Genomic DNA, 26,822 nt, shown 5'->3' with positions numbered 1-26,822 from the left:
CAGTTGCTGAATGTATATAGCCGCTGGCTTTTGGGAAACTCATCATTTGATATTCCTTATGATGGAAAGGCCTGTATTGCATAGGATGTTGAAGAGGTAATCTATTTCATAGAAGACTAATCTACACACTGGGCTGCTCTAGGTAGCTAGGTTCTACCATTAGGTATAGTAGTAAAGAATTTGACTGTCAAATATATGCAGACACATTCCCTGAGGATATCAAAAGAGATGAAGTGGTTATAGCCTGCCACCTAACTGTCTCTATAGTCTCACTTTACATTACTGAAGCCTCTGAGACAATTGGAAGAGATTTATAGTTATCGTAACACTTTACATTATGTCCTTCTCGTAACTGTAATTGCTGTAATAACAACATTGTATGCGTATAGTGTAAACTGTCAGCTGAAACTAGTGAACAAAATATAATCTACCTGATTTACATTATGTCAGTTTAGACATGTTACATTTGTCAGGTCTTTTTTAAAAATCAAGCTTTTATCCAGACTGGTCTGTATTTGACCCAAATATTTTACATTAGTATTGTGTTTTATGTGTAATTATATAGTATTATTTTGATAGAGCAGTAGATCTGGATTAAGATCCTTATTTTAATGACTCTTCTGGGTCTCCTATTTTCAAATTTAAAGAGGTGCTAAATATTTCATAGAAATGTGCTTATTATCACCTGTGGAAACATTATTCATTGCAGTGGTGATTTTAGCATATAAATCCTGGTGGGGCAAATTCATTTAATTTATTTTTTGCATGCCAGCAAAGCCACTACAAAACAATAAACAATATATGAATTGCACTACAATGGTGACAAATGGTGCCCACAAACTGTTAGGGCCCACATAAAGCTGTCCCAACAGCAGAGCTTTCTTTTCAGCACCATGAATCCTTAACACCGCTACACCATCAGCAGAACCTTGTCTGGGAAACGAAACAGTTCATTCAGCCTCATTTACTGCCTTTTTAAAAAACACTACTGTTCAAAAGTTTGGGGTCACTTAGAAATGTCCTTGAAAGAAAAGCTATTTTTCTGTCCATTAAAATAACATCAAATTGATCAGAAATACAGTGTAGACATTGTTAATCTTGTAAATTACTATTGTAGCTGGAAAAGGCAGCTTTTTAATGGAATATCTACGTAGGTGTACAGAGGCCCATTATCAGCAACCGTCACTCCTGTGTTCCAATGGCACATTGTGTTGGCTAATCCAAGTTTATAATTTTAAAAGGCTAATTGATCATTAGAAAACCCTTTTGCAATTATGTTATCCCAGCTGAAAACTGTTGTTCTGATTAAAGAAGCAATAAAACTGGCCTTCATTAGACTAGTTGAGTATCTGGAGTATCAGCATTTGTGAGTTTGATTACAGGCTCAAAATGTCCAGAAACAAATAACTTTCTTCTGAAAACCGTCAGTCTATTCTTGTTCTGAGAAATGAAGGCTATTCCATGCGAGAAATTGCCAAGAAACTGAAGATTGGGTACAACACTGTGTACTACTCCCTTCACAGAACAGCGCAAACTGGACCTAACCAGAATAGAAAGAGGAGTGGGAGGCCCCGGTGCACAACTGAGCAAAAGGTCAAGTACATTAGAGTGTCTAGTTTGAGAAACAGATGCCTCACAAGTCCTCAACTGGCAGCTTAATTAAAAAGTACCCGCAAAACACCAGTCTCAACGTCAACGGTGAAGAGGCTACTACGGGATGCTGGCCTTCTAGGCAGAGTTGCAAAGAAAAAGCCATATCTTAGACTGGCCAATACAAATAAAATATTAAGATGGGCAAAAGAACAGAGACACTGGACAGAGGAACTCTGCCTAGAAGGCCAGCATCCCAGAGTCGCCTCGTCACTGTTGACGTTGAGACTGGTGTTTTGCGGGTAATAGAACTGTTTGGCCATAATGATCATCGTTATTTTTGGAGGTAAAAGGGGGAGGCTTGCAAGCCGAAGAACACCATCCCAACCATGAAGCACGTTGATTCACGTTGTTGTGGGGGTGCTTTGCTGCAGGAGGGACTGGTGCAATTCACAAAATAGATGGCATCATGAGGATGGAAAATTTTATGGATATATTGAAGCAACATCTCAAGACATCAGTCAGGAAGTTAAAAACAAGGACATTTCTAATTGACCCCAAACTTTTGAATGGCAGTGAAGCTCATATGGCTGACTTGCATAAACAAATGTGGTTTCTACTGACAATTGAGATGTACAAACTATGGCATAAGGGAATGATAAGCGGATAAGAGGCAATCCGTTATTTCGATTAAGACATTAATGAGCGAGCTAAGACGACCATAGTCAATATAACTATTTGTTCATCACCTTTGAAATGTACAGCGTCAGAATTAAGAACATGGGCCTTTCTTACAGTATTCTCCCTGTACACCAAGTCAGAATCGTAGGATAAATGAAGGGGGCATATAAGCAGACAATGAAATATCTTACAATATTCAAGGATATTTCTCAAAGACAGGCTATAGGCTACATGTATTAGGGTGAGGCACACTGTCTGCTCGCAGCTTACTACACAACATACACTTAGTATTACTTTCTTAGCTACAGTATGCATATCTCGCTGTCATATTACATAATGTATGCAGCAGCATACAAGACATTTTTGGACTCATTGTTGTGCTGCTCACTTGAACAGGAAGGTGGCGCAGCGGTCCTTGTGGGCAAATTTTGTCATAAAACTTTGTCATCAAAGTCTGGCATTCTCTGGATTTATGGTGCTTTCAGGACAACTGGGAACTCTGGAAAAAAAAACAAGGTTGAATCATTACGTCAGTGATCTTCAGGTCGGAGCTCTAGAAAGAGACCCAATTTCCCGACTTGGAATTCCGAGTTGGATGACCGTTGAAAACACATTTTCCCAGTCTGAGCTCGTTTTTTTCTGAGTTCCCAGTTGTCTTGAGATTTCCCAGTTCCGAGTTTCCAGTTGTTTTGAACGCAGCAGAAGTCATGTTGCTGAATTGACCCATGGTAATTGCGTGTGAATATTTATTTTTTTAATCTTGGAAATTAGACCCTTAAACCCAGACTTGGACCACAAATTAGACACTTGCAGGTATCCACTGATTTCTTACAAACCACTCATTGTTGAATTTGCGATTTCTAACTTGTTGTGTAATGTTTATGTCCAATGGCCGATAAACACCGATTCATTTGATCTATAATTCCTCTTCATATGACAATGATTGAAAAGGATTTGCCAGTAGATTGTCGATCTGATTCATGATGATGACTGCTTGTCTAGCTTGCCAGCTAAGATTTTGAAAGTATGATTTTGACATGATCAGTCCAATCAAAGCTACGGTAGATACAATATAACGTGATTTGACGTAATTTTATCTGTGGCCAATGACCTTGAGCCTTCTTAGATGGGCACTTCATCATGTAAATCTATGTCAGCATTTCAAGGGGGCTTGAATGCCCCCTTGAATGGCTGCCCTTCCATGACAGAAAGCTCTGAGCTAGGCTGAAACACCTGCACTTTGGAGCTGCCTTACTCAAGAAAGCAAAAAAGAGACCATGTTTGTATGCAGATTTATTCATTTTTTAAATTATTTTTTTTACATGGTTTGCAAACCGATATATGACACGTCTTAATGCTAAAATAACATGCCAAACAGGCAGCTAATTTTTTTGTCGCCTCTGATTCATTGTGAAGCTTATTGTATTGAGTCCAGAATGTGGTAGGAGGACTAACATGTTTCACAAGTCTTGTTGGACAACTTGTCAGTAGAGGTGTCTGCTGAACTTGACTGTGCTTGACGAAAGTTGATTTTGTATACTCTGTTGTCGAAGTGTCTACTTTGAACAGAAAGGGTTTGTAGAATGGCAATTTGACGAACTGAAATGAGATATCAGGGGAGTTTTGCCACCAAATTCCCATATACAGTGGGGCAAAAAAGTATTTAGTCAGCCACCAATTGTGCAAGTTCTCCCACTTAAAAAGATGAGAGAGGCCTGTAATTTTCATCATAGGTACACTTCAACTATGACAGACAAAATGAGAAAGACAAAGAATGCTGAGTTGCATCCAAAGAACACCATACCTACTGTGAAGCATGGGGGTAGAAACATCATGCCTTGGGGCTGTTTTTCTGCAAAGGGAACAGGACGACGGATCCGTGTAAAGGAAAGAATGAATGGTGCCATGTATCGTGAGATTTTGAGTGAAAACCTCCTTCCATCAGCAAGGGCATTGAAAATGAAACGTGGCTGGGTCTTTCGAAATGTCAATGATCCCAAACACACCGCCCCGGCAATGAAGGAGTGGCTTTGTAAGAAGCATTTCAAGGTCCTGGAGTGGCCAACCCAGTCTCCAGATCTCAACCCCATAGAAAATCTTTGGAGGGAGTTGAAAGTCCATGTTGCCCAGCAACAGCCCCAAAACATCACTGCTCTAGAGGAGATCTGCATGGAGGAATGGGCCAAAATACCAGCAACAGTGTGTGAAAACCTTGTGAAGACTTACAGAAAACGTTTGACCTCTGTCATTGCCAACAAAGTATTGAGATAAACTTTTGTTATTGACCAAATACTTATTTTCCACCATCAAATTCATTAAAAATCCTACAATGTGATTTTCTAGATTTTTTTCCTAATTTTGTCGGTCATAGTTGAAGTGTACCTATGATGAAAATTACAGGCATCTCTCATCTTTTTAAGTTGCACTTGCACAATTGGTGGCTGACTAAATACTTTTTTGCCCCACTGTACTACCCACCACTGGGACCTGTATGCTCGTGTTGGCTGGCCCTTGCTTCATATTCGTCACCTACCTGGTTAAATAAAGGTGAAATAAAAATGTAATAAATATCCTGTCTGGTTCCTGCAGACAATAACATATGAATACCACCAGGGGGCAGCATTTCCTTGACTTGCACACTTCAGCTGAACAAAAATGCATTGCACTTCCTTTGATTACCTTTGGGTGGCATTATGCCAGTATTTAGCCTCTAATTCTGTGTGATTGCAAGTCAATAGATTGTTACTCATTTGTAAAATTATACAATTCTAGAATTATAAAAAATATATACGTTACAATGTAAATGGTAATTGCATTGTAATAACCTAAGTACGTGTTTGTTACTGGAGGACTCAGCACCACTATACACTAACTAGTACCAGTAAGCTCAGAATTATTTTCACATGAGCCGTAGAAATTAAGACGGTTATCTTTGAGTTGCTGAACTTGTTATCCTTCTTCCTACCTGCTCATCCTGAGATAAACACAGTAACAAGGTATTGCAGAGTTGGTTGTTATAGTGATTTAGGTTCAGAGTGAATCGAAGGTTCAACACTGTCACTGATAGCAGATTAGTGAGCTGCAAGCATTGACATAAACATCAACACATGAAAAGAAGAGGAGCTGGAATATGAAAGGGAATGGTGTTTATTCCTGTGCTCCTCTCCTCTCTGTCAGGCTGTCTGTCTCTCCTGTGACCGTGAGGGAAAACGGAAGGCATTCCGAGCTGAGCTCCTTCCTTCGACAAGTGTTAAATCATTCATCATCCAACTGCCTGATTGGTTTAAAAAGCTAACAACGCTTTAGCTGGTGAATGAGAAATGTGTTATGAAGGTATGGCTGGTGGGGCGATGCACTCCCCTGCTCTTCCCCCCTCGTGAGCCCCATTCTCTTCCCACCTAACTGCACATTCTTTGAGCCCACAAAACGTTCTGCTAAGGAGAGACTCGGAGGGAGGAGCCCTCTTCATCTAACCCCTTTCCCCTCTTAATTTCCTCCTTCATTCCCCCCTTTCCTGTCTCCCTTCTCCCCTCTCTCGGCTGTGTGTGTGTCTGTGTGTGTGTGATATTTATATATACACTGCTCAAAAAAATAAAGGGAACACTAAAACAACACATCCTAGATCTGAATGAATGAAATATTCTTATTAAATACTTTTTTCTTTACATAGTTGAATGTGCTGACAACATAATCACACAACAATGATCAATGGAAATCAAATTTATCAACCCATGAAGGTCTGGATTTGGAGTCACACTCAAAATTAAAGTGGAAAACCACACTACAGGCTGGTTCAACTTTGATGTAATGCCCTAAAAACAAGTCAAAATTAGGCTCAGTAGTGTGTGTGGCCTCCACGTACCTCCCCACAACGCCCGGGCATGCTCCTGATGAGGTGGCGGATGGTCTCCTGAGGGATCTCCTCCCAGACCTGAACTAAAGCATCCACCAACTCCTGGACAGTCTGTGGTGCAACGTGGCGTTGGTGGATGGAGCGAGACATGATGTCCCAGATGTGCTCAAGACCCAGCCACAAGAGGTCTAGCATTGTCTTGCATTAGGAGGAACCCAGGGCCAACCGCACCAGCATATGGTGCGATTAATCGGAATGGCCAATTAATTAGGGACATTTTCAAGTTTTCATAACAATCGATAATTGTCATTTTTGGACACCGATTATGGCTTATTACATTGTACTCCATGAGGAGACTGCGTGGCAGGCTGACTACCTGTTACGTGAATGCAGCAAGGAGCCAAGGTAAGTTGCTAGCAAGCATTAAACTTATCTTATAAAAGACAATCAAATTTGACATAATCACTAGTTAACTACACCTGGTTGATTATATTACTGGTTTATCTAGCTTGTCCTGCATTGCATATAATCGATGCGGTGCCTGTTAATTTATCATCGAACCACAGCCTACTTTGCCAAACGGGTGATGATTTAACAAGCGCATTCGCGAAAAAAGCACTTTCGTTGCACCAATGTGTATCTAACCATAAACATCGATGCCTTTCTTAAAATCAATACACAACTATATATTTTAAACATGCATATTTAGTTAATATTGCCTGCTAACATGAAATTATTTTAACAAGGGAAATTGTGTCACTTCTCTTGCGTTCTGTGCAAGCAGAGTCAGGAGATATGCAGCAGTTTGGGCCACCTGGCTCGTTGGGAACTGTGTGAAGACCATTTCTTCTTAACAAAGACCGTAATTAATTTGCCAGTATTATACATAATTATGACATAACATTGAAGGTTGTGCAATGTAACAGAAATATTTAAACTTAGGGATGCCACCCGTTAGATAAAATACAGAACGGTTCCGTATTTCACTGAAAGAATAAACGTTTTGTTTTCGAAATGATAGTTTCCGGATTTGACCATATTAATTAGTGAAGTCTCGTATTTCTGTGTATTATAATTAAGTCTATGATTTGATATTTGATAGAGCAGTCTGACTGAGTGGTGGTAGGCAGCAGCAGGCTCCTAAGCATTCACTCAAACAGCACTTTCGTGCATTTGCCAGCAGCTCTTCGCTGTGCTTTAAGCATTGCGCTGTTTATGACTTCAAGCCTATCAACTCCCGAGATTAGGCTGGCAATAACATCCAATAGTTCAAGGTATATGAAATAAAAATGGTATAGAGCCAAATAGTCCTATAATTCCTATAATAACTACAACCTAAAACTTCTTACCTGGGAATATTGAAGACTCATGTTAAAAGGAACCACCAGCTTTCATATGTTCTCATGTTCTGAGCAAGGAACTTAAACGTTAGCTTTTGTTACATGGCAAATATTGCACTTTTACTTTCTTCTCAACACTTTTTTTGCATTATTTAAACCAAATTGAACATGTTTCATTATATATTTGAGACTAATTGATTTTATTGATGTATTATATTAAGTTAAAATAAAAGTGTTCATTCAGTATTGTTGTAATTGTCATTATTACAAATATATGTGTAAAAAAACGTCCCCTTAATCGGTATCAAATGTTTTTTGGTCCTACAATAATCGGTATCGGTGTTGAAAAATCATAATCGGTCAACCTTTAATCTATATATATATATATATATTCTCCCCCCTCCTGGTGTTAAGCCTGGAGGGGAGAGAAGCCTGATTCAGGCTGGCAGATTGGGCTGTGTGCCCGTAGCGCCATGGGGAACCAGTGTGTTAGTTAGTACCCAGCACTCCCACCAGCATGGTACTGTGTTAGTTAGTACCCAGCACTCCCACCAGCATGGTACTGTGTTAGTTAGTACCCAGCACTCCCACCAGCATGGTACTGTGTTAGTTAGTACCCAGCACTCCCACCAGCATGGTACTGTGTTAGTTAGTACCCAGCACTCCCACCAGCATGGTACTGTGTTAGTTAGTACCCAGCCCTCCCACCAGCATGGTACTGTGTTAGTTAGTACCCAGCCCTCCCACCAGCATGGTACTGTGTTAGTTAGTACCCAGCCCTCCCACCAGCATGGTACTGTGTTAGTTAGTACCCAGCCCTCCCACCAGCATGGTACTGTGTTAGTTAGTACCCAGCCCTCCCACCAGCATGGTACTGTGTTAGTTAGTACCCAGCCCTCCCACCAGCATGGTACTGTGTTAGTTAGTACCCAGCCCTCCCACCAGCATGGTACTGTGTTAGTTAGTACCCAGCCCTCCCACCAGCATGGTACTGTGTTAGTTAGTACCCAGCCCTCCCACCAGCATGGTACTGTGTTAGTTAGTACCCAGCCCTCCCACCAGCATGGTACTGTGTTAGTTAGTACCCAGCCCTCCCACCAGCATGGTACTGTGTTAGTTAGTACCCAGCACTCCCACCAGCATGGTACTGTGTTAGTTAGTACCCAGCCCTCCCACCAGCATGGTACTGTGTTAGTTAGTACCCAGCACTCCCACCAGCATGGTACTGTGTTAGTTAGTACCCAGCCCTCCCACCAGCATGGTACTGTGTTAGTTAGTACCCAGCCCTCCCACCAGCATGGTACTGTGTTAGTTAGTACCCAGCACTCCCACCAGCATGGTAATGTGATAGTTAGTACCCAGCCCTCCCACCAGCATGGTCCTGTGTTAGTTAGTACCCAGCCCTCCCACCAGCATGGTACTGTGTTAGTTAGTACCAAGCCCTCCCACCAGCATGGTACTGTGTTAGTTAGTACCCAGCCCTCCCACCAGCATGGTACTGTGTTAGTTAGTACCCAGCCCTCCCACCAGCATGGTACTGTGTTAGTTAGTACCCAGCCCTCCCACCAGCATGGTACTGTGTTAGTTAGTACCCAGCCCTCCCACCAGCATGGTACTGTGTTAGTTAGTACCCAGCACTCCCACCAGCATGGTACTGTGTTAGTTAGTACCCAGCCCTCCCACCAGCATGGTACTGTGTTAGTTAGTACCCAGCCCTCCCACCAGCATGGTACTGTGTTAGTTAGTACCCAGCCCTCCCACCAGCATGGTACTGTGTTAGTTAGTACCCAGCACTCCCACCAGCATGGTACTGTGTTAGTTAGTACCCAGCCCTCCCACCAGCATGGTAATGTGTTAGTTAGTACCCAGCCCTCCCACCAGCATGGTACTGTGTTAGTTAGTACCCAGCCCTCCCACCAGCATGGTAATGTGTTAGTTAGTACCCAGCCCTCCCACCAGCATGGTACTGTGTTAGTTAGTACCCAGCACTCCCACCAGCATGGTAATGTGTTAGTTAGTACCCAGCCCTCCCACCAGCATGGTCCTGTGTTAGTTAGTACCCAGCCCTCCCACCAGCATGGTACTGTGTTAGTTAGTACCCAGCCCTCCCACCAGCATGGTACTGTGTTAGTTAGTACCCAGCCCTCCCACCAGCATGGTACTGTGTTAGTTAGTACCCAGCCCTCCCACCAGCATGGTACTGTGTTAGTTAGTACCCAGCCCTCCCACCAGCATGGTCCTGTGTTAGTTAGTACCCAGCCCTCCCACCAGCATGGTACTGTGTTAGTTAGTACCCAGCCCTCCCACCAGCATGGTACTGTGTTAGTTAGTACCCAGCCCTCCCACCAGCATGGTACTGTGTTAGTTAGTACCAAGCCCTCCCACAAGCATGGTACTGTGTTAGTTAGTACCCAGCCCTCCCACCAGCATGGTAATGTGTTAGTTAGTACCAAGCCCTCCCACCAGCACGGTACTGTGTTAGTTAGTACCAAGCCCTCCCACTAGCATGGTACTGTGTTAGTTAGTACCCAGCCCTCCCACCAGCATGGTAATGTGTTAGTTAGTACCCAGCCCTCCCACCAGCATGGTACTGTGTTAGTTAGTACCAAGCCCTCCCACTAGCATGGTACTGTGTTAGTTAGTACCCAGCCCTCCCACCAGCATGGTAATGTGTTAGTTAGTACCCAGCCCTCCCACCAGCATGGTACTGTGTTAGTTAGTACCCAGCCCTCCCACCAGCATGGTAATGTGTTAGTTAGTACCCAGCCCTCCCACCAGCATGGTACTGTGTTAGTTAGTACCCAGCACTCCCACCAGCATGGTAATGTGTTAGTTAGTACCCAGCCCTCCCACCAGCATGGTAATGTGTTAGTTAGTACCCAGCCCTCCCACCAGCATGGTACTGTGTTAGTTAGTACCAAGCCCTCCCACAAGCATGGTACTGTGTTAGTTAGTACCCAGCACTCCCACCAGCATGGTACTGTGTTAGTTAGTACCCAGCCCTCCCACCAGCATGGTAATGTGTTAGTTAGTACCCAGCCCTCCCACCAGCATGGTACTGTGTTAGTTAGTACCAAGCCCTCCCACAAGCATGGTACTGTGTTAGTTAGTACCAAGCACTCCCACCAGCATGGTACTGTGTTAGTTAGTACCAAGCCCTCCCACCAGCATGGTACTGTGTTAGTTAGTACCCAGCACTCCCACCAGCATGGTACTGTGTTAGTTAGTACCCAGCCTCCCACCAGCATGGTACTGTGTTAGTTAGTACCCAGCCCTCCCACCAGCATGGTACTGTGTTAGTTAGTACCAAGCCCTCCCACCAGCATGGTACTGTGTTAGTTAGTACCAAGCCCTCCCACCAGCATGGTACTGTGTTAGTTAGTACCCAGCCCTCCCACCAGCATGGTACTGTGTTAGTTAGTACCCAGCCCTCCCACCAGCATGGTACTGTGTTAGTTAGTACCCAGCCCTCCCACCAGCATGGTACTGTGTTAGTTAGTACCCAGCCCTCCCACCAGCATGGTACTGTGTTAGTTAGTACCCAGCCCTCCCACCAGCATGGTACTGTGTTAGTTAGTACCCAGCCCTCCCACCAGCATGGTACTGTGTTAGTTAGTACCCAGCCCTCCCACCAGCATGGTACTGTGTTAGTTAGTACCCAGCCCTCCCACCAGCATGGTACTGTGTTAGTTAGTACCCAGCCCTCCCACCAGCATGGTACTGTGTTAGTTAGTACCAAGCCCTCCCACCAGCATGGTACTGTGTTAGTTAGTACCAAGCCCTCCCACCAGCATGGTACTGTGTTAGTTAGTACCCAAGCCCTCCCACCAGCATGGTACTGTGTTAGTTAGTACCAAGCCCTCCCACCAGCATGGTACTGTGTTACATGGTGCCCAGCCCTCCCACCAGCATGGTACTGTGTTAGATTTTTCCCTCCCACCAGCATTGGTACTGTGTTAGATTTTTCCCTCCCACCAGCATTGGTACTGTGTTAGATTTTTCCCTCCCACCAGCATTGGTACTGTGTTAGATTTTTCCCTCCCACCAGCATGGTACTGTGTTAGATTTTTCCCTCCCACCAGCATGGTACTGTGTTAGATTTTTCCCTCCCACCAGCATTGGTACTGTGTTAGATTTTTCCCTCCCACCAGCATTGGTACTGTGTTAGATTTTTCCCTCCCACCAGCATTGGTACTGTGTTAGATTTTTCCCTCCCACCAGCATTGGTACTGTGTTAGATTTTTCCCTCCCACCAGCATTGGTACTGTGTTAGATTTTTCCCTCCCACCAGCATTGGTACTGTGTTAGATTTTTCCCTCCCACCAGCATTGGTACTGTGTTAGATTTTTCCCTCCCACCAGCATTGGTACTGTGTTAGATTTTTCCCTCCCACCAGCATTGGTACTGTGTTTGGTAGTGCCCAGCCCTCCCACCAGCATTGGTACTGTGTTTGGTAGTGCCCAGCCCTCCCACCAGCATTGGTACTGTGTTTGGTAGTGCCCAGCCCTCCCACCAGCATTGGTACTGTGTTTGTTAGTACCCAGCACTCCCACCAGCATGGTACTGTGTTAGTTAGTACCCAGCCCTCCCACCAGCATGGTAATGTGTTAGTTAGTACCCAGCCCTCCCACCAGCATGGTACTGTGTTAGTTAGTACCCAGCCCTCCCACCAGCATGGTAATGTGTTAGTTAGTACCCAGCCCTCCCACCAGCATGGTACTGTGTTAGTTAGTACCCAGCCCTCCCACCAGCATGGTACTGTGTTAGTTAGTACCCAGCCCTCCCACCAGCATGGTACTGTGTTAGTTAGTACCCAGCCCTCCCACCAGCATGGTACTGTGTTAGTTAGTACCCAGCACTCCCACCAGCATGGTACTGTGTTAGTTAGTACCCAGCACTCCCACCAGCATGGTACTGTGTTAGTTAGTACCCAGCCCTCCCACCAGCATGGTACTGTGTTAGTTAGTACCCAGCCCTCCCACCAGCATGGTACTGTGTTAGTTAGTACCCAGCACTCCCACCAGCATGGTACTGTGTTAGTTAGTACCCAGCCCTCCCACCAGCATGGTACTGTGTTAGTTAGTACCCAGCCCTCCCACCAGCATGGTACTGTGTTAGTTAGTACCCAGCCCTCCCACCAGCATGGTACTGTGTTAGTTAGTACCCAGCCCTCCCACCAGCATGGTACTGTGTTAGTTAGTACCCAGCCCTCCCACCAGCATGGTACTGTGTTAGTTAGTACCCAGCCCTCCCACCAGCATGGTACTGTGTTAGTTAGTACCCAGCCCTCCCACCAGCATGGTACTGTGTTAGTTAGTACCCAGCCTCCCACCAGCATGGTACTGTGTTAGTTAGTACCCAGCACTCCCACCAGCATGGTACTGTGTTAGTTAGTACCCAGCACTCCCACCAGCATGGTACTGTGTTAGTTAGTACCCAGCCCTCCCACCAGCATGGTACTGTGTTAGTTAGTACCCAGCCCTCCCACCAGCATGGTACTGTGTTAGTTAGTACCCAGCCCTCCCACCAGCATGGTACTGTGTTAGTTAGTACCCAGCCCTCCCACCAGCATGGTACTGTGTTAGTTAGTACCCAGCACTCCCACCAGCATGGTACTGTGTTAGTTAGTACCCAGCCCTCCCACTAGCATGGTACTGTGTTAGTTAGTACCCAGCCCTCCCACCAGCATGGTACTGTGTTAGTTAGTACCCAGCACTCCCACCAGCATGGTACTGTGTTAGTTAGTACCCAGCCCTCCCACCAGCATGGTACTGTGTTAGTTAGTACCCAGCCCTCCCACCAGCATGGTACTGTGTTAGTTAGTACCCAGCCCTCCCACCAGCATGGTACTGTGTTAGTTAGTACCCAGCCCTCCCACCAGCATGGTACTGTGTTAGTTAGTACCCAGCCCTCCCACCAGCATGGTACTGTGTTAGTTAGTACCCAGCCCTCCCACCAGCATGGTACTGTGTTAGTTAGTACCCAGCCCTCCCACCAGCATGGTACTGTGTTAGTTAGTACCCAGCCCTCCCACCAGCATGGTACTGTGTTAGTTAGTACCCAGCCCTCCCACCAGCATGGTACTGTGTTAGTTAGTACCCAGCCCTCCCACCAGCATGGTACTGTGTTAGTTAGTACCCAGCCCTCCCACCAGCATGGTACTGTGTTAGTTAGTACCCAGCCCTCCCACCAGCATGGTACTGTGTTAGTTAGTACCCAGCCCTCCCACCAGCATGGTACTGTGTTAGTTAGTACCCAGCCCTCCCACCAGCATGGTACTGTGTTAGTTAGTACCCAGCCCTCCCACCAGCATGGTACTGTGTTAGTTAGTACCCAGCCCTCCCACCAGCATGGTACTGTGTTAGTTAGTACCCAGCCCTCCCACCAGCATGGTACTGTGTTAGTTAGTACCCAGCCCTCCCACCAGCATGGTACTGTGTTAGTTAGTACCCAGCCCTCCCACCAGCATGGTACTGTGTTAGTTAGTACCCAGCCCTCCCACCAGCATGGTACTGTGTTAGTTAGTACCCAGCCCTCCCACCAGCATTGGTACTGTGTTAGATTTTTCCCTCCCACCAGCATTGGTACTGTGTTTGGTAGTGCCCAGCCCTCCCACCAGCATTGGTACTGTGTTTGGTAGTGCCCAGCCCTCCCACCAGCATTGGTACTGTGTTTGGTAGTGCCCAGCCCTCCCTCTCACTGTGCCCTGGTGCTGTGAAGAGAGGCTTCTGTCGTGACAGTGGGTACAATAATCTGGATTGTCTAGTAAAGGACTGTACTATGTTACTGTGTTGCAGCGATGAAACAAGACTGTAACTACCAATACGATACCACGAAATTGGGGAGAAGAAGGGGTTAATAAAAAAGACAACATTTTAAGGCCACTGATTCATTCATATTAGTTGTGACCCTCATTGCATTAGAGGAACTTATTTAGTCCTTCCCATTGAATAGTATTACTGTACCTCACCCTCGGCATCAGCATCACAGTGTTTTCTCTTCTGTTCATCTCTGGATCAGATCAGATCCTCTCTGTTTCATCCTGTGGATCCACAGTGATTTACTGTCACTTCCTACTATAATGACCTTTCTCCTCCACGTCTTCAGGGCATGTTGCACTTCTCCTTCTCCTCGTCTTGAAGGGACATTGCTTTTGTGTTTTCTCTCTGTCCCCTCTCTCTTTGTCATTCTCTCTCTCCTTCTTCACCCCCCCACCTCTGACCCTGTCTCTCCGCCCCTTCTCCGAAACTGATCCTGTCTCACCCCCCACCTCTGACCCGTCTCACCGCCCCTCCTCCTCCTATACTGACCTTGTCTCACCACTTCCCCACCTCTGACCCTGTCTCTCCGCCCCTCCTCCTATACTGACCCTGTCTCACCACCTCCCCTTCTCTGACCCTGTCTCACCGCCCCTCCTCCTATACTGACCCTGTCTCACCGCCCCTCCTCCTATACTGACCCTGTCTCACCACCCTGACCCTGTCTCTCCGCCCCCTCCTATACTGACCCTGTCTCACCTGCCCCTCCTCCTATACTGACCCTGTCTCACCTGCCCCTCCTCCTATACTGACCCTGTCTCACCTGCCCCTCCTCCTATACTGACCCTGTCTCACCGCCCCCCCTCCTATACTGACCCTGTCTCACCTGCCCCTCCTCCTATACTGACCCTGTCTCACCGCCCCTCCTCCTATACTGACCCTGTCTCACCTGCCCCTCCTCCTATACTGACCCTGTCTCACCGCCCCTCCTCCTATACTGACCCTGTCTCACCGCCCCTCCTCCTATACTGACCCTGTCTCACCGCCCCTATACTCCTCCTATACTGACCCTGTCTCACCGCCCCTCCTCCTATACTGACCCTGTCTCACCGCCCCTCCTCCTATACTGACCCTGTCTCACCGCCCCTCCTCCTATACTGACCCTGTCTCACCGCCCCTCCTCCTATACTGACCCTGTCTCACCTGCCCCTCCTCCTATACTGACCCTGTCTCACCGCCCCTCCTCCTATACTGACCCTGTCTCACCTGCCCCTCCTATACTGACCCTGTCTCACCGCCCCTCCTCCTATACTGACCCTGTCTCACCGCCCCTCCTCCTATACTGACCCTGTCTCACCGCCCCTCCTCCTATACTGACCCTGTCTCACCTGCCCCTCCTCTTGCACTGACCATGTCACACCTGCCCCTCCTCCTCCACTGACCCTGTCTCACCTGCCCCTCCTCCTGCACTGACCCTGTCTCACCTGCCCCTCCTCCTGCACTGACCCTGTCTCACCGCCCCTCCTCCTGCACTGACCCTGTCTCACCTGCCCCTCCTCCTGCACTGACCCTGTCTCACCGCCCCTCCTCCTGCACTGACCCTGTCTCACCTGCCCCTCCTCCTGCACTGACCCTGTCTCACCGCCCCTCCTCCTGCACTGACCCTGTCTCACCTGCCCATCCTCCTGCACTGACCCTGTCTCACCGCCCCTCCTCCTGCACTGACCCTGTCTCACCTGCCCCTCCTCCTGCACTGACCCTGTCTCACCGCCCCTCCTCCTGCACTGACCCTGTCTCACCGCCCCTCCTCCTGCACTGACCCTGTCCCACCTGCCCCTCCTCCTGCACTGACCCTGTCTCACCGCCCCTCCTCCTGCACTGACCCTGTCTCACCTGCCCCTCCTCCTGCACTGACCCTGTCTCACCTGCCCCTCCTCTTGCACTGACCCTGTCTCACCTGCCCCTCCTCCTGGACTGACCCTGTCTCACCTGCCCCTCCTCCTGCACTGACCCTGTCTCACCTGCCCCTCCTCCTGCACTGACCCTGTCTCACCTGCCCCTCCTATACTGACCCTGTCTCACCACCCCTCCTCCTATACTGACCCTGTCTCACCGCCCCTCCTCCTATACTGACCCTGTCTCACCGCCCCTCCTCCTATACTGACCCTGTCTCACCTGCCCCTCCTATACTGACCCTGTCTCACCGCCCCTCCTCCTATACTGACCCTGTCTCACCGCCCCTCCTCCTATACTGACCCTGTCTCACCTGCACCTCCTCCTATACTGACCCTGTCTCACCGCCCCTCCTCCTATACTGACCCTGTCTCACCTGCACCTCCTCCTATACTGACCCTGTCTCACCGCCCTCCTCCTATACTGACCCTGTCTCACCGCCCCTCCTCCTATACTGACCCTGTCTCACCTGCACCTCCTCCTATACTGACCCTGTCTCACCGCCCCCTCCTATACTGACCCTGTCTCACCTGCACCTCCTCCTATACTGACCCTGTCTCACCGCCCCTCCTCCTATACTGACCCTGTCTCACCGCCCCTCCTCCTATACTGACCCTGTCTCACCGCCCCTCCTCCTATACTGACCCTGTCTCACCTGCACCTCCTCCTATACTGACCCTGTCTCACCTGCCCCTCCTCCTATACTGACCCTGTCTCACAGCCCCTCCTCCTATACTGACCCTGTCTCACCTGCACCTCCTCCTATACTGACCCTGTCTCACCTGCACCTCCTCCTATACTGACCCTGTCTCACCGCCCCTCCTCCTATACTGACCCTGTCTCACCTGCCCCTCCTCCTATACTGACCCTGTCTCACCACCCCTCCTCCTATACTGACCCTGTCTCTCCGCCCCTCCTATACTGACCCTGTGTCACCGCCCTCCTCCTATACTGACCCTGTCTCACCGCCCCTCATCCTATACTGACCCTGTCTCACCACCCCTCCTCCTATACTGACCCTGTCTCTCCGCCCCTCCTATACTGACCCTGTCTCACCGCCCCTCCTCCTATACTGACCCTGTCTCACCGCCCCTCCTCCTATACTGACCCTGTCTCACCTGCCCCTCCTCCTATACTGACCCTGTCTCACCGCCCCTCCTCCTATACTGACCCTGTCTCACCGCCCCTCCTCCTATACTGACCCTGTCTCACCGCCCCTCCTCCTATACTGACCCTGTCTCACCGCCCCTCCTCCTATACTGACCCTGTCTCACCGCCCCTCCTCCTATACTGACCCTGTCTCACCGCCCCTCCTCCTATACTGACCCTGTCTCACCTGCCCCTCCTCCTATACTGACCCTGTCTCACCGCCCCTCCTCCTATACTGACCCTGTCTCACCTGCCCCTCCTCCTATACTGACCCTGTCTCACCGCCCCTCCTCCTATACTGACCCTGTCTCACCGCCCCTCCTCCTATACTGACCCTGTCTCACCGCCCCTCCTCCTATACTGACCCTGTCTCACCTGCCCCTCCTCCTGCACTGACCCTGTCTCACCGCCCCTCCTCCTGCACTGACCCTGTCTCACCTGCCCCTCCTCCTGCACTGACCCTGTCTCACCGCCCCTCCTCCTATACTGACCCTGTCTCACCGCCCCTCCTCCTATACTGACCCTGTCTCACCTGCCCCTCCTCTTGCACTGACCATGTCACACCTGCCCCTCCTCCTCCACTGACCCTGTCTCACCTGCCCCTCCTCCTGCACTGACCCTGTCTCACCGCCCCTCCTCCTGCACTGACCCTGTCTCACCTGCCCCTCCTCCTGCACTGACCCTGTCTCACCTGCCCCTCCTCCTGCACTGACCCTGTCTCACCGCCCCTCCTCCTGCACTGACCCTGTCTCACCTGCCCCTCCTCCTGCACTGACCCTGTCTCACCGCCCCTCCTCCTGCACTGACCCTGTCTCACCTGCCCATCCTCCAGCACTGACCCTGTCTCACCGCCCCTCCTCCTGCACTGACCCTGTCTCACCTGCCCCTCCTCCTGCACTGACCCTGTCTCACCGCCCCTCCTCCTGCACTGACCCTGTCTCACCGCCCCTCCTCCTGCACTGACCCTGTCCCACCTGCCCCTCCTCCTGCACTGACCCTGTCTCACCGCCCCTCCTCCTGCACTGACCCTGTCTCACCTGCCCCTCCTCCTGCACTGACCCTGTCTCACCTGCCCCTCCTCTTGCACTGACCCTGTCTCACCTGCCCCTCCTCCTGGACTGACCCTGTCTCACCTGCCCCTCCTCCTGCACTGACCCTGTCTCACCTGCCCCTCCTCCTGCACTGACCCTGTCTCACCTGCCCCTCCTATACTGACCCTGTCTCACCACCCCTCCTCCTATACTGACCCTGTCTCACCGCCCCTCCTCCTATACTGACCCTGTCTCACCGCCCCTCCTCCTATACTGACCCTGTCTCACCTGCCCCTCCTATACTGACCCTGTCTTACCCCCCCTCCTCCTATACTGACCCTGTCTCACCGCCCCTCCTCCTATACTGACCCTGTCTCACCTGCACCTCCTCCTATACTGACCCTGTCTCACCGCCCCTCCTCCTATACTGACCCTGTCTCACCTGCACCTCCTCCTATACTGACCCTGTCTCACCGCCCCTCCTCCTATACTGACCCTGTCTCACCGCCCCTCCTCCTATACTGACCCTGTCTCACCTGCACCTCCTCCTATACTGACCCTGTCTCACCGCCCCTCCTCCTATACTGACCCTGTCTCACCTGCACCTCCTCCTATACTGACCCTGTCTCACCGCCCCTCCTCCTATACTGACCCTGTCTCACCGCCCCTCCTCCTATACTGACCCTGTCTCACCGCCCCTCCTCCTATACTGACCCTGTCTCACCTGCACCTCCTCCTATACTGACCCTGTCTCACCTGCCCCTCCTCCTATACTGACCCTGTCTCACAGCCCCTCCTCCTATACTGACCCTGTCTCACCTGCACCTCCTCCTATACTGACCCTGTCTCACCTGCACCTCCTCCTATACTGACCCTGTCTCACCGCCCCTCCTCCTATACTGACCCTGTCTCACCTGCCCCTCCTCCTATACTGACCCTGTCTCACCACCCCTCCTCCTATACTGACCCTGTCTCTCCGCCCCTCCTATACTGACCCTGTCTCACCGCCCCTCCTCCTATACTGACCCTGTCTCACCGCCCCTCCTCCTATACTGACCCTGTCTCACCACCCCTCCTCCTATACTGACCCTGTCTCTCCGCCCCTCCTATACTGACCCTGTCTCACCGCCCCTCCTCCTATACTGACCCTGTCTCACCGCCCCTCCTCCTATACTGACCCTGTCTCACCTGCACCTCCTCCTATACTGACCCTGTCTCACCGCCCCTCCTCCTATACTGACCCTGTCTCACCTGCACCTCCTCCTATACTGACCCTGTCTCACCGCCCCTCCTCCTATACTGACCCTGTCTCACCTGCACCTCCTCCTATACTGACCCTGTCTCACCTGCACCTCCTCCTATACTGACCCTGTCTCACCGCCCCTCCTCCTGCACTGACCCTGTCTCACCTCCCCTCCTCCTATACTGACCCTGTCTCACCTGCCCCTCCTCTTGCACTGACCATGTCTCACCTGCCCCTCCTCCTGCACTGACCCTGTCTCACCTACCCCTCCTCATGTACTAACCCTGTCTCACCTGCCCCTCCTCCTGCACTGACCCTGTCTAACCTGCCCCTCCTCCTGCACTGACCCTGTCTCACCTGCCCCTCCTCCTGCACTGACCCTGTCTCACCTGCCCCTCCTCCTGCACTGACCCTGTCTCGCCGCGCCTCCTCCTGCACTGACCCTGTCTCACCTGCCCCTCCTCCTATACTGACCCTGTCTCACCTGTCCCTCCTCCTATACTGACCCTGTCTCACCTGCCCCTCCTCCTGCACTGACCCTGTCTCACCTGCACCTCCTCCTATACTGACCCTGTCTCACCGCCCCTTCTCCTATACTGACCCTGTCTCACCGCACCTCCTCCTATACTGACCCTGTCTCACCGCCCCTCCTCCTGCACTGACCCTGTCTCACCTGCCCCCTCCTGCACTGACCCTGTCTCACCGCCCCTCCTCCTGCACTGACCCTGTCTCACCGCCCCTCCTCCTGCACTGACCCTGTCTCACCGCCCCTCCTCCTGCACTGACCCTGTCTCACCGCCCCTCCTCCTGCCTTGACCCTGTCTCACCGCCCCTCCTCCTGCACTGACCCTGTCTCACCGCCCCTCCTCCTGCCTTGACCCTGTCTCTTTTTCTTTCTCTCTGTTTATTTTCTGCAGTCTCCTGTGACCTCTCAGGCTATTCGGCCATGCCCTCTTTTCCAGGCCAAGATGGTGCCGTTTCCCTCTCCCACTTCTAGTCCTGTCCTCCAGATCTCCTCCTCCACTGCCCAACCTTCTGTGAGCAGACTCTCCACTTCAGAACTTCCCATCTCTCCATCCTTCCATCCCTCTCAGACCCTCCTCCTCTACCCATCCCTTCATCCTGTTCCTCTTCTTCCTTCTCCCCTTTCTCCTCCTTTTCGTCGTCGTCCGCCTCCTCTTCCTCCTCACCTCTTTACCAACACAAACCTACAAATGTTTCTAATCTGGGCGCATCCCATCTGACCCTTTTAACAGAGTAAAGAGTTAATTATTGAATGATAAATTCAGTCAAAATTGAATTATTTGTCTATTGCTGGAACTTTACAGAGTTTTGTCCAAGACCAGTGGGGGGACACAGGTGGGGGATTACTGGTATGTTTAGGGTTTTCTAGTCAGGTACATCATTATTGGGAGGAGCTATTTTGCTTGAATGTCCCCCAGTCCCCTCTCCTCCCCTCCTCTCTGTTCAGCAATGTCCACAGAAGTCAGGACACCCGATGTGACAGGAGCGCCGTGCTGTTTCCCTCCTGTTCTCTGTGGCCTTGCTGGAAGCTCCCTTCACGTCCTGTTTATCTCTCTGTCTGCTCCTTGCTCTTCCAGAAGGGCCCCATGGCGCCGGCTGTGGCAGTGACGGCTCCCCAACAGACCCCCGTGGTAATGGCCCCCCAGGTCCAGGCTGGGGCCCAGGCTCAGCCAGCCCTGCCCCCACAGACCAGCGTCCCTGTAGCCCCAGGAGCCTCTGTCATCTCCCAGGTCTGTACTCTGCTCTGCTCCAGTCTGCCGGCCTCCTCTGGGCTGGTTAGGCTCCTCAAGCCCCAGTGCTGTCACAGCTGCCAGCAGGCTGGCTGTGTCTCTACCATGGCCATGGCCCCACACAGCTGGGCATAGTGGGCATAGCCTCACACATAAACACATGTACATACAGTGGGGCAAAAAAGTATTTAGTCAGCCACCAATTGTGCAAGTTCTCCCACTTAAAAAGATGAGAGAGGCCTGTAATTTTCATCATAGGTACACTTCAACTATGACTATGACAAAAATCCAGAAAATCACATTGTAGGATTTTTAATGAATTTATTTGCAAATTATGGTGGAAAATAAGTATTTGGTCAATAACAAAAGTTTATCTCAATACTTTGTTAAATACCCTTTGTTGGCAATGACAGAGATCAAACGTTTTCTGTAAGTCTTCACAAGGTAAACCCACACTGTTGCTGGTATTTTGGCCCATTCCTCCATGCAGATCTCCTCTAGAGCAGTGATGTTTTGGGGCTGTTGCTGGGCAACACGGACTTTCAACTCCCTCCAAAGATTTTCTATGGGGTTGAGATCTGGAGACTGGCTAGACCTCTCCAGGACCTTGAAATGCTTCTTACGAAGCCACTCCTTCGTTGCCCGGGCGGTGTGTTTGGGATCATTGTCATGCTGAAAGACCCAGCCACGTTTTTATCTTCAATGCCCTTGCTGATGGAAGGAGGTTTTCACTCAAAATCTCACGATACATGGCCCCATTCATTCCTTCCTTTACACGGTCCTGGTCCCTTTGCAGAAAAACAGCCCCAAAGCATGATGTTTCCACCCCCATGCTTCACAGTAGGTATGGTGTTCGTTGGATGCAACTCAGCATTCTTTGTCCTCCAAACACGACGAGTTGAGTTTTTACCAAAAAGTTATATTTTGCTTTCATCTGACCATATGACATTCTCACAATCTTCTTCTGGATCATCCAGATGCTCTCAACCAAACGTCAGACGGGCCTGGACATGTAATGGCTTAGGCAGGGGGACACGTCTAGCACTGCAGGATTTGAGTCCCTGGCGGCATAGTGTGTTACTGAGGGTAGGCTTTGTTACTTTGGTCCCAGCTCTCTGCAGGTCATTCACTAGGTCCCCCCGTGTGGTTCTGGGATTTTTGCTCACCGTTCTTGTGATCATTTTGACCATACGGGGTGAGATCTTGCGTGGAGCCCCAGATCCAGGGAGATTATCAGTGGTCTTGTATGTCTTCCATTTCCTAATAATTGCTCCCACAGTTGATTTCTTCAAACCAAGCTGCTTACCTATTGCAGATTCAGTCTTCCCAGCCTGGTGCAGGTCTACAATTTTGTTTCTGATGTCCTTTGACAGCTCTTTGGTCTTGGCCATAGTGGAGTTTGGAGTGTGACTGTTTGAGGTTGTGGACAGGTGTCTTTTATACTGATAACAAGTTCAAACAAGTGCCATTAATACAGGTAATGAGTGGAGGACAGAGGAGCCTCTTAAAGAAGAAGTTGCAGGTCTGTAAGAGCCAGAAATCTTGCTTGTTTGTAGGTGACCAAATCATTATTTTCCACCATCATTTGCAAATAAATTCATTAAAAATCCTACAATGTGATTTTCTGGATTTTCTTTCCTCATTTTGTCTGTTATATTTGAAGTGTACCTATGATGAAAATTACAGGCCTCTCTCATCTTTTTAAGTAGGAGAACTTGCACAATTGGTGGCTGACTAAATACTTTTTTGCCCCACTGTACACTCACAGACTCTTCCCCGGTGTCCACTCCGATCCACAAACACTGAACGATAAAGTGTCCTACATATTTATTGATAAAATCATATCTTTACATGCTTATTGAATTTGCAATTTCCTAGGAGATGCAGGAGAATGTGAAGAAGTGTAAGAACTTCTTGGCCACCCTGATAAAGCTGGCTTCCCACAACTCTCCGTCGCCTGAGACCTCCAAAAACGTCAAGTCACTGGTCCAGGATCTGCTGGTGAGTCTCACTACCGTAACTCATTATTTACCTCTACATTACCACATCATTACATTATTTCTACATTATCTCTACATTACTGTGTTATCAACAGAGAAACATGGAATGCTACTTTCTTTGCCCTACACTCTTAGAAAAAAAGGTACTATATAGAACCGAAAAGGGTTCTTTGGCTGTCCAAATAAGATAACCCCTTGAAGAACCCTTTTGATTCTTGGTAGAGCCCTTTACACATGGAACCCAAATTAATTCTACCTGGAACCAAAATGGTTCTCCTATGGGGAGCCTAAGAGTGGAGGAAGAATATTTCTGACGTTGACAGGTTGTGTGATGTAATGTATTTCTTCATCTCTAGATGGCAGCATTAAACTCTATCATGATCCAGAGTGATGCTGTTGTTGAGGATATTATTTATTCAGAGTTGTTAATGAGATGTTTCCCAGGGGGATGTTAAAATGTAAATCAATACGAACACCGTCGATGAGGTGATTTCACCTCATCTCAATGTGCTCAGAAATCACATTGCACATCGCCTCAATCACATGCTCTGCTCTCTGTTGTACAAGTGTGTCACATCACATAACAAGGAGCTGACAGGGTTTATAAACCTTCCTCTCTTCTCCTGCTCACAGGATGCTAAGATTGAGCCTGAGGAGTTCACCAACAGACTGCAGTCAGAGCTCAAGTCGTCTCCTCAGCCCTACCTGGTCCCCTTCCTCAAGGTTTGTACTGTATCTACTCAGGATACATTTGGACACTCCTCGTCATGGATGTAAAAGCATTGGTTGGTGAAAACATTGTCTGGAGGGAGTTTCTACCATTGTAAAATCAATGTAAGAAAGTGTGCAAGTGTACCCTTCAGGAGAAAGGTGGAGAACGTAAAACAGCCAGAATGGCAGAGGAGAGGCCAGCCCATGTGACCCAGGCAGGGGCCGCTCCCCTGACTTCAGACTGTGTGTGACAGTGGCCCCTGCAGCTGTCTGTGCCAGTAGCCAGCAGGCCTCTCCAGCCATCCGTGATGAGTGTCACATCATGCCACTGCCACCCAGCCCTCCTTCCCTCCCTGCGCAGAGCAGAGCCAGCCATCCACAAACACAGTCATGTTGTCATGCAATGTTAGGACGTTTACATCAAAATATGCCACAGACCAAACATTTTTCAGGTCTACTGCTAGAGTGTTTGTCCCAAATGTTTGGCCAATGGATGAGCACTTGTCCATTGAGCATACATATCAAGTATAATACACGTCATTTTAATATTCACGATTTGGGAGAATTATTTGTTATAACGATATCTATATTTGTACAACAATGTAATAATAATTTGCACATTTGCTAATTTAGAAGAAATCAAAAACATTTAATGTCTTGTTTCTACTATGTACGGTATGTTAATACCCCTGTTGTGTGTGATCTGCCTGTCAACAGAAAAGCCTCCCGGCCCTGCGGCTGTCTCTGCTCAACATTCAGCATTCCCTGATCCAGCCTCTGCCGCAGGCCAAAGCCACCCCCACCCCCACCACAGGCACCAGCTCTGCCATCATGGCCGTCCCAGCTGTCCGCTGCCGCCTCCCCAACAGCGTCAGCACCACGGGGGCCAGTGTCGGGGCCCAGGGACACACAGCTGCCCTGGTAGGTACAGTACACTCACAGTCATAGCTGTCCCTACACTCACACTTCCAGTCACAGAGATCAGCCACAGTCATACAGTCCACTGGCCCAAACATAGATGACCCCTGGTTATGACTCCCTGTGGAAGTATTAGAACTAATAGAACATTTTTTGGCCTCGGTTCTGTTGTTAAGGTTGATGATACTGTAATACTCTGATACTTACCTATCAGTGGGGTAAATAAGTGTTTGTTCTAGATTTCCAGAGTTTTGATTGCGTCTTCCCTAAATCCAAGGTCATTTGTCTTGGTATGTACCTAAGCACCAAAGGAGTAATGAGTGAGGTTCCCCAGGCCCCAGTAGTAGAGATGTGTCTCCCAGTGCTCAGAGACTGAGGCAGAGCTGGATGTGGTGCAGTGAGGAACAGCTTCACTGACAGGCTAGGCCAGCACACCACAGACCATACAGAGGCTTAGCCAAGGCAGCTGGCCACGGGGCTGGATCAGTGCACTCCCATGGGACCTGTGTGTGTGTGTGTATGTGTACGTTTGGTGTGTTTGTGTGTGTGTGTACGTTAGGTGTGTGTGTGTGTTTGTGTGTGTGTGTATGGCAATGCCTGTGCCCAGCGGTGTGTGTATACACATGTGAGTCAATGGAGCGCTTTGCTGGCTCACAGGAGAGTCATCCATTGAGACTACCCAAGGTCAGAGCCCGCTGGCATCCGATGCTGGCGGGGACATCCCCTCTCTGAGGACAGACTGGCAGGGTAGCCTGGGCTGGGGCACAGGGCTGGGTGGTGGTGGTGGTGCCCTCCGCACCACTCATCTGCTGCTGCTGGTTGGGAGGGTCGTGGGTGAGGGGAGGTAACTAGGTCATAGTTGGGTCAGTTTGAGAGCTGCTGTGTGTGGCTGCAGCTGTACAGCAGTTACTGTAGTGGAGCACTGTCACAGAGGACTCTGACTCTGCTCTGCCAGCCTAAACACACACACACAGAGAGACACACACTGCTCTGCCAGCCCTCTGCTCTCCCACCAGACTATTGGCTGGACTGATCCTGTGTCAACTCAATCACCAATGGTCTGACATTCAAAGCAGTTGTAATTACTAGACTATAGCTCCTGGTATAACACCAGTCTGAAACTAACACTTGGTTCAGGTTTTGGAACCAGGGAACCCTGTATGTTCTTTATAGTGTGTTCCCCAATTTTCGATTCTGGAACTTACCTGTGATTTTCTCAAACTGTGTTGTGGGTTTGCCAGAGGTGCTACCTTCTCTATTCTGGCTGCTGAATGTATTTTCCTCTTTGAGGCCCTGCAGGGAATCTCTGGGAGAAATGGCCTCTATCTTTTTCAAGCCTTGAACAGTAATATAGCATGTGTCAGGGAATGGAAAACAAGACTAAAAAATATGCAGCGAGAAGCAAACTGGTGTGAATGGATGGCTGGGCCTCAGGCATGTCCCACAGCTAGGCTGCATGCTAGGAAGGAAGTGGCTCTATTAGCAAAGAAGCAGCTCCTCTCCTCTCCTCTCCTCCACTTCCTTCTTCTCTGTCTTCACTTTTTCACTCTGCTGTTCCTCCTCTTCCTCCTCCCGTTGTTTTATGCGACACACACACTGGCCCATTCCCCCCCTCCCCATACAGAGATACCTTTTTTCATGTCAAATTGAATTGGGATCAATCTATTTAAATGACAAGACCTGCTTTTCATTGTATTTAACATTCTTCTTCTTCTCTCTCTTTCCCTCTCTTTCTCTCTCTCCCTTTCTCCCTCTCTTTCTCTCTCTCTCTCTCTCTCTCTCTCTCCCTCTCGCTCTCTCTCTCTCTCTCTCTCTCTCTCTCTCTCTCTCTCTCTCTCTCT

General features: G+C 49.3%; 1 protein-coding gene across 1 annotated transcript in view; it reads left to right on the top strand.

Annotated features, from left to right (window-relative positions):
- Positions 1-26,822, top strand: part of LOC118381007 (transcription initiation factor TFIID subunit 4-like) — a 72,703-nt gene that overhangs the window by 11,205 nt on the left and 34,676 nt on the right. Inside the window, exons 3-6 of the mRNA XM_052508651.1 lie at positions 21,200-21,352; positions 23,231-23,353; positions 23,986-24,075; positions 24,781-24,984. Of these exons, the coding sequence (XP_052364611.1) occupies positions 21,200-21,352; positions 23,231-23,353; positions 23,986-24,075; positions 24,781-24,984 (570 nt within the window). The remainder of the gene's footprint in view (positions 1-21,199; positions 21,353-23,230; positions 23,354-23,985; positions 24,076-24,780; positions 24,985-26,822) is intronic.

Source organism: Oncorhynchus keta, unplaced genomic scaffold (genome assembly GCF_023373465.1).
Source record: "Oncorhynchus keta strain PuntledgeMale-10-30-2019 unplaced genomic scaffold, Oket_V2 Un_contig_37_pilon_pilon, whole genome shotgun sequence".
NCBI classification, from domain to species: domain Eukaryota; kingdom Metazoa; phylum Chordata; class Actinopteri; order Salmoniformes; family Salmonidae; genus Oncorhynchus; species Oncorhynchus keta.
Note: the sequence above shows the minus strand (reverse complement) of the source record. Positions and strands in the feature narration are given on the sequence as shown.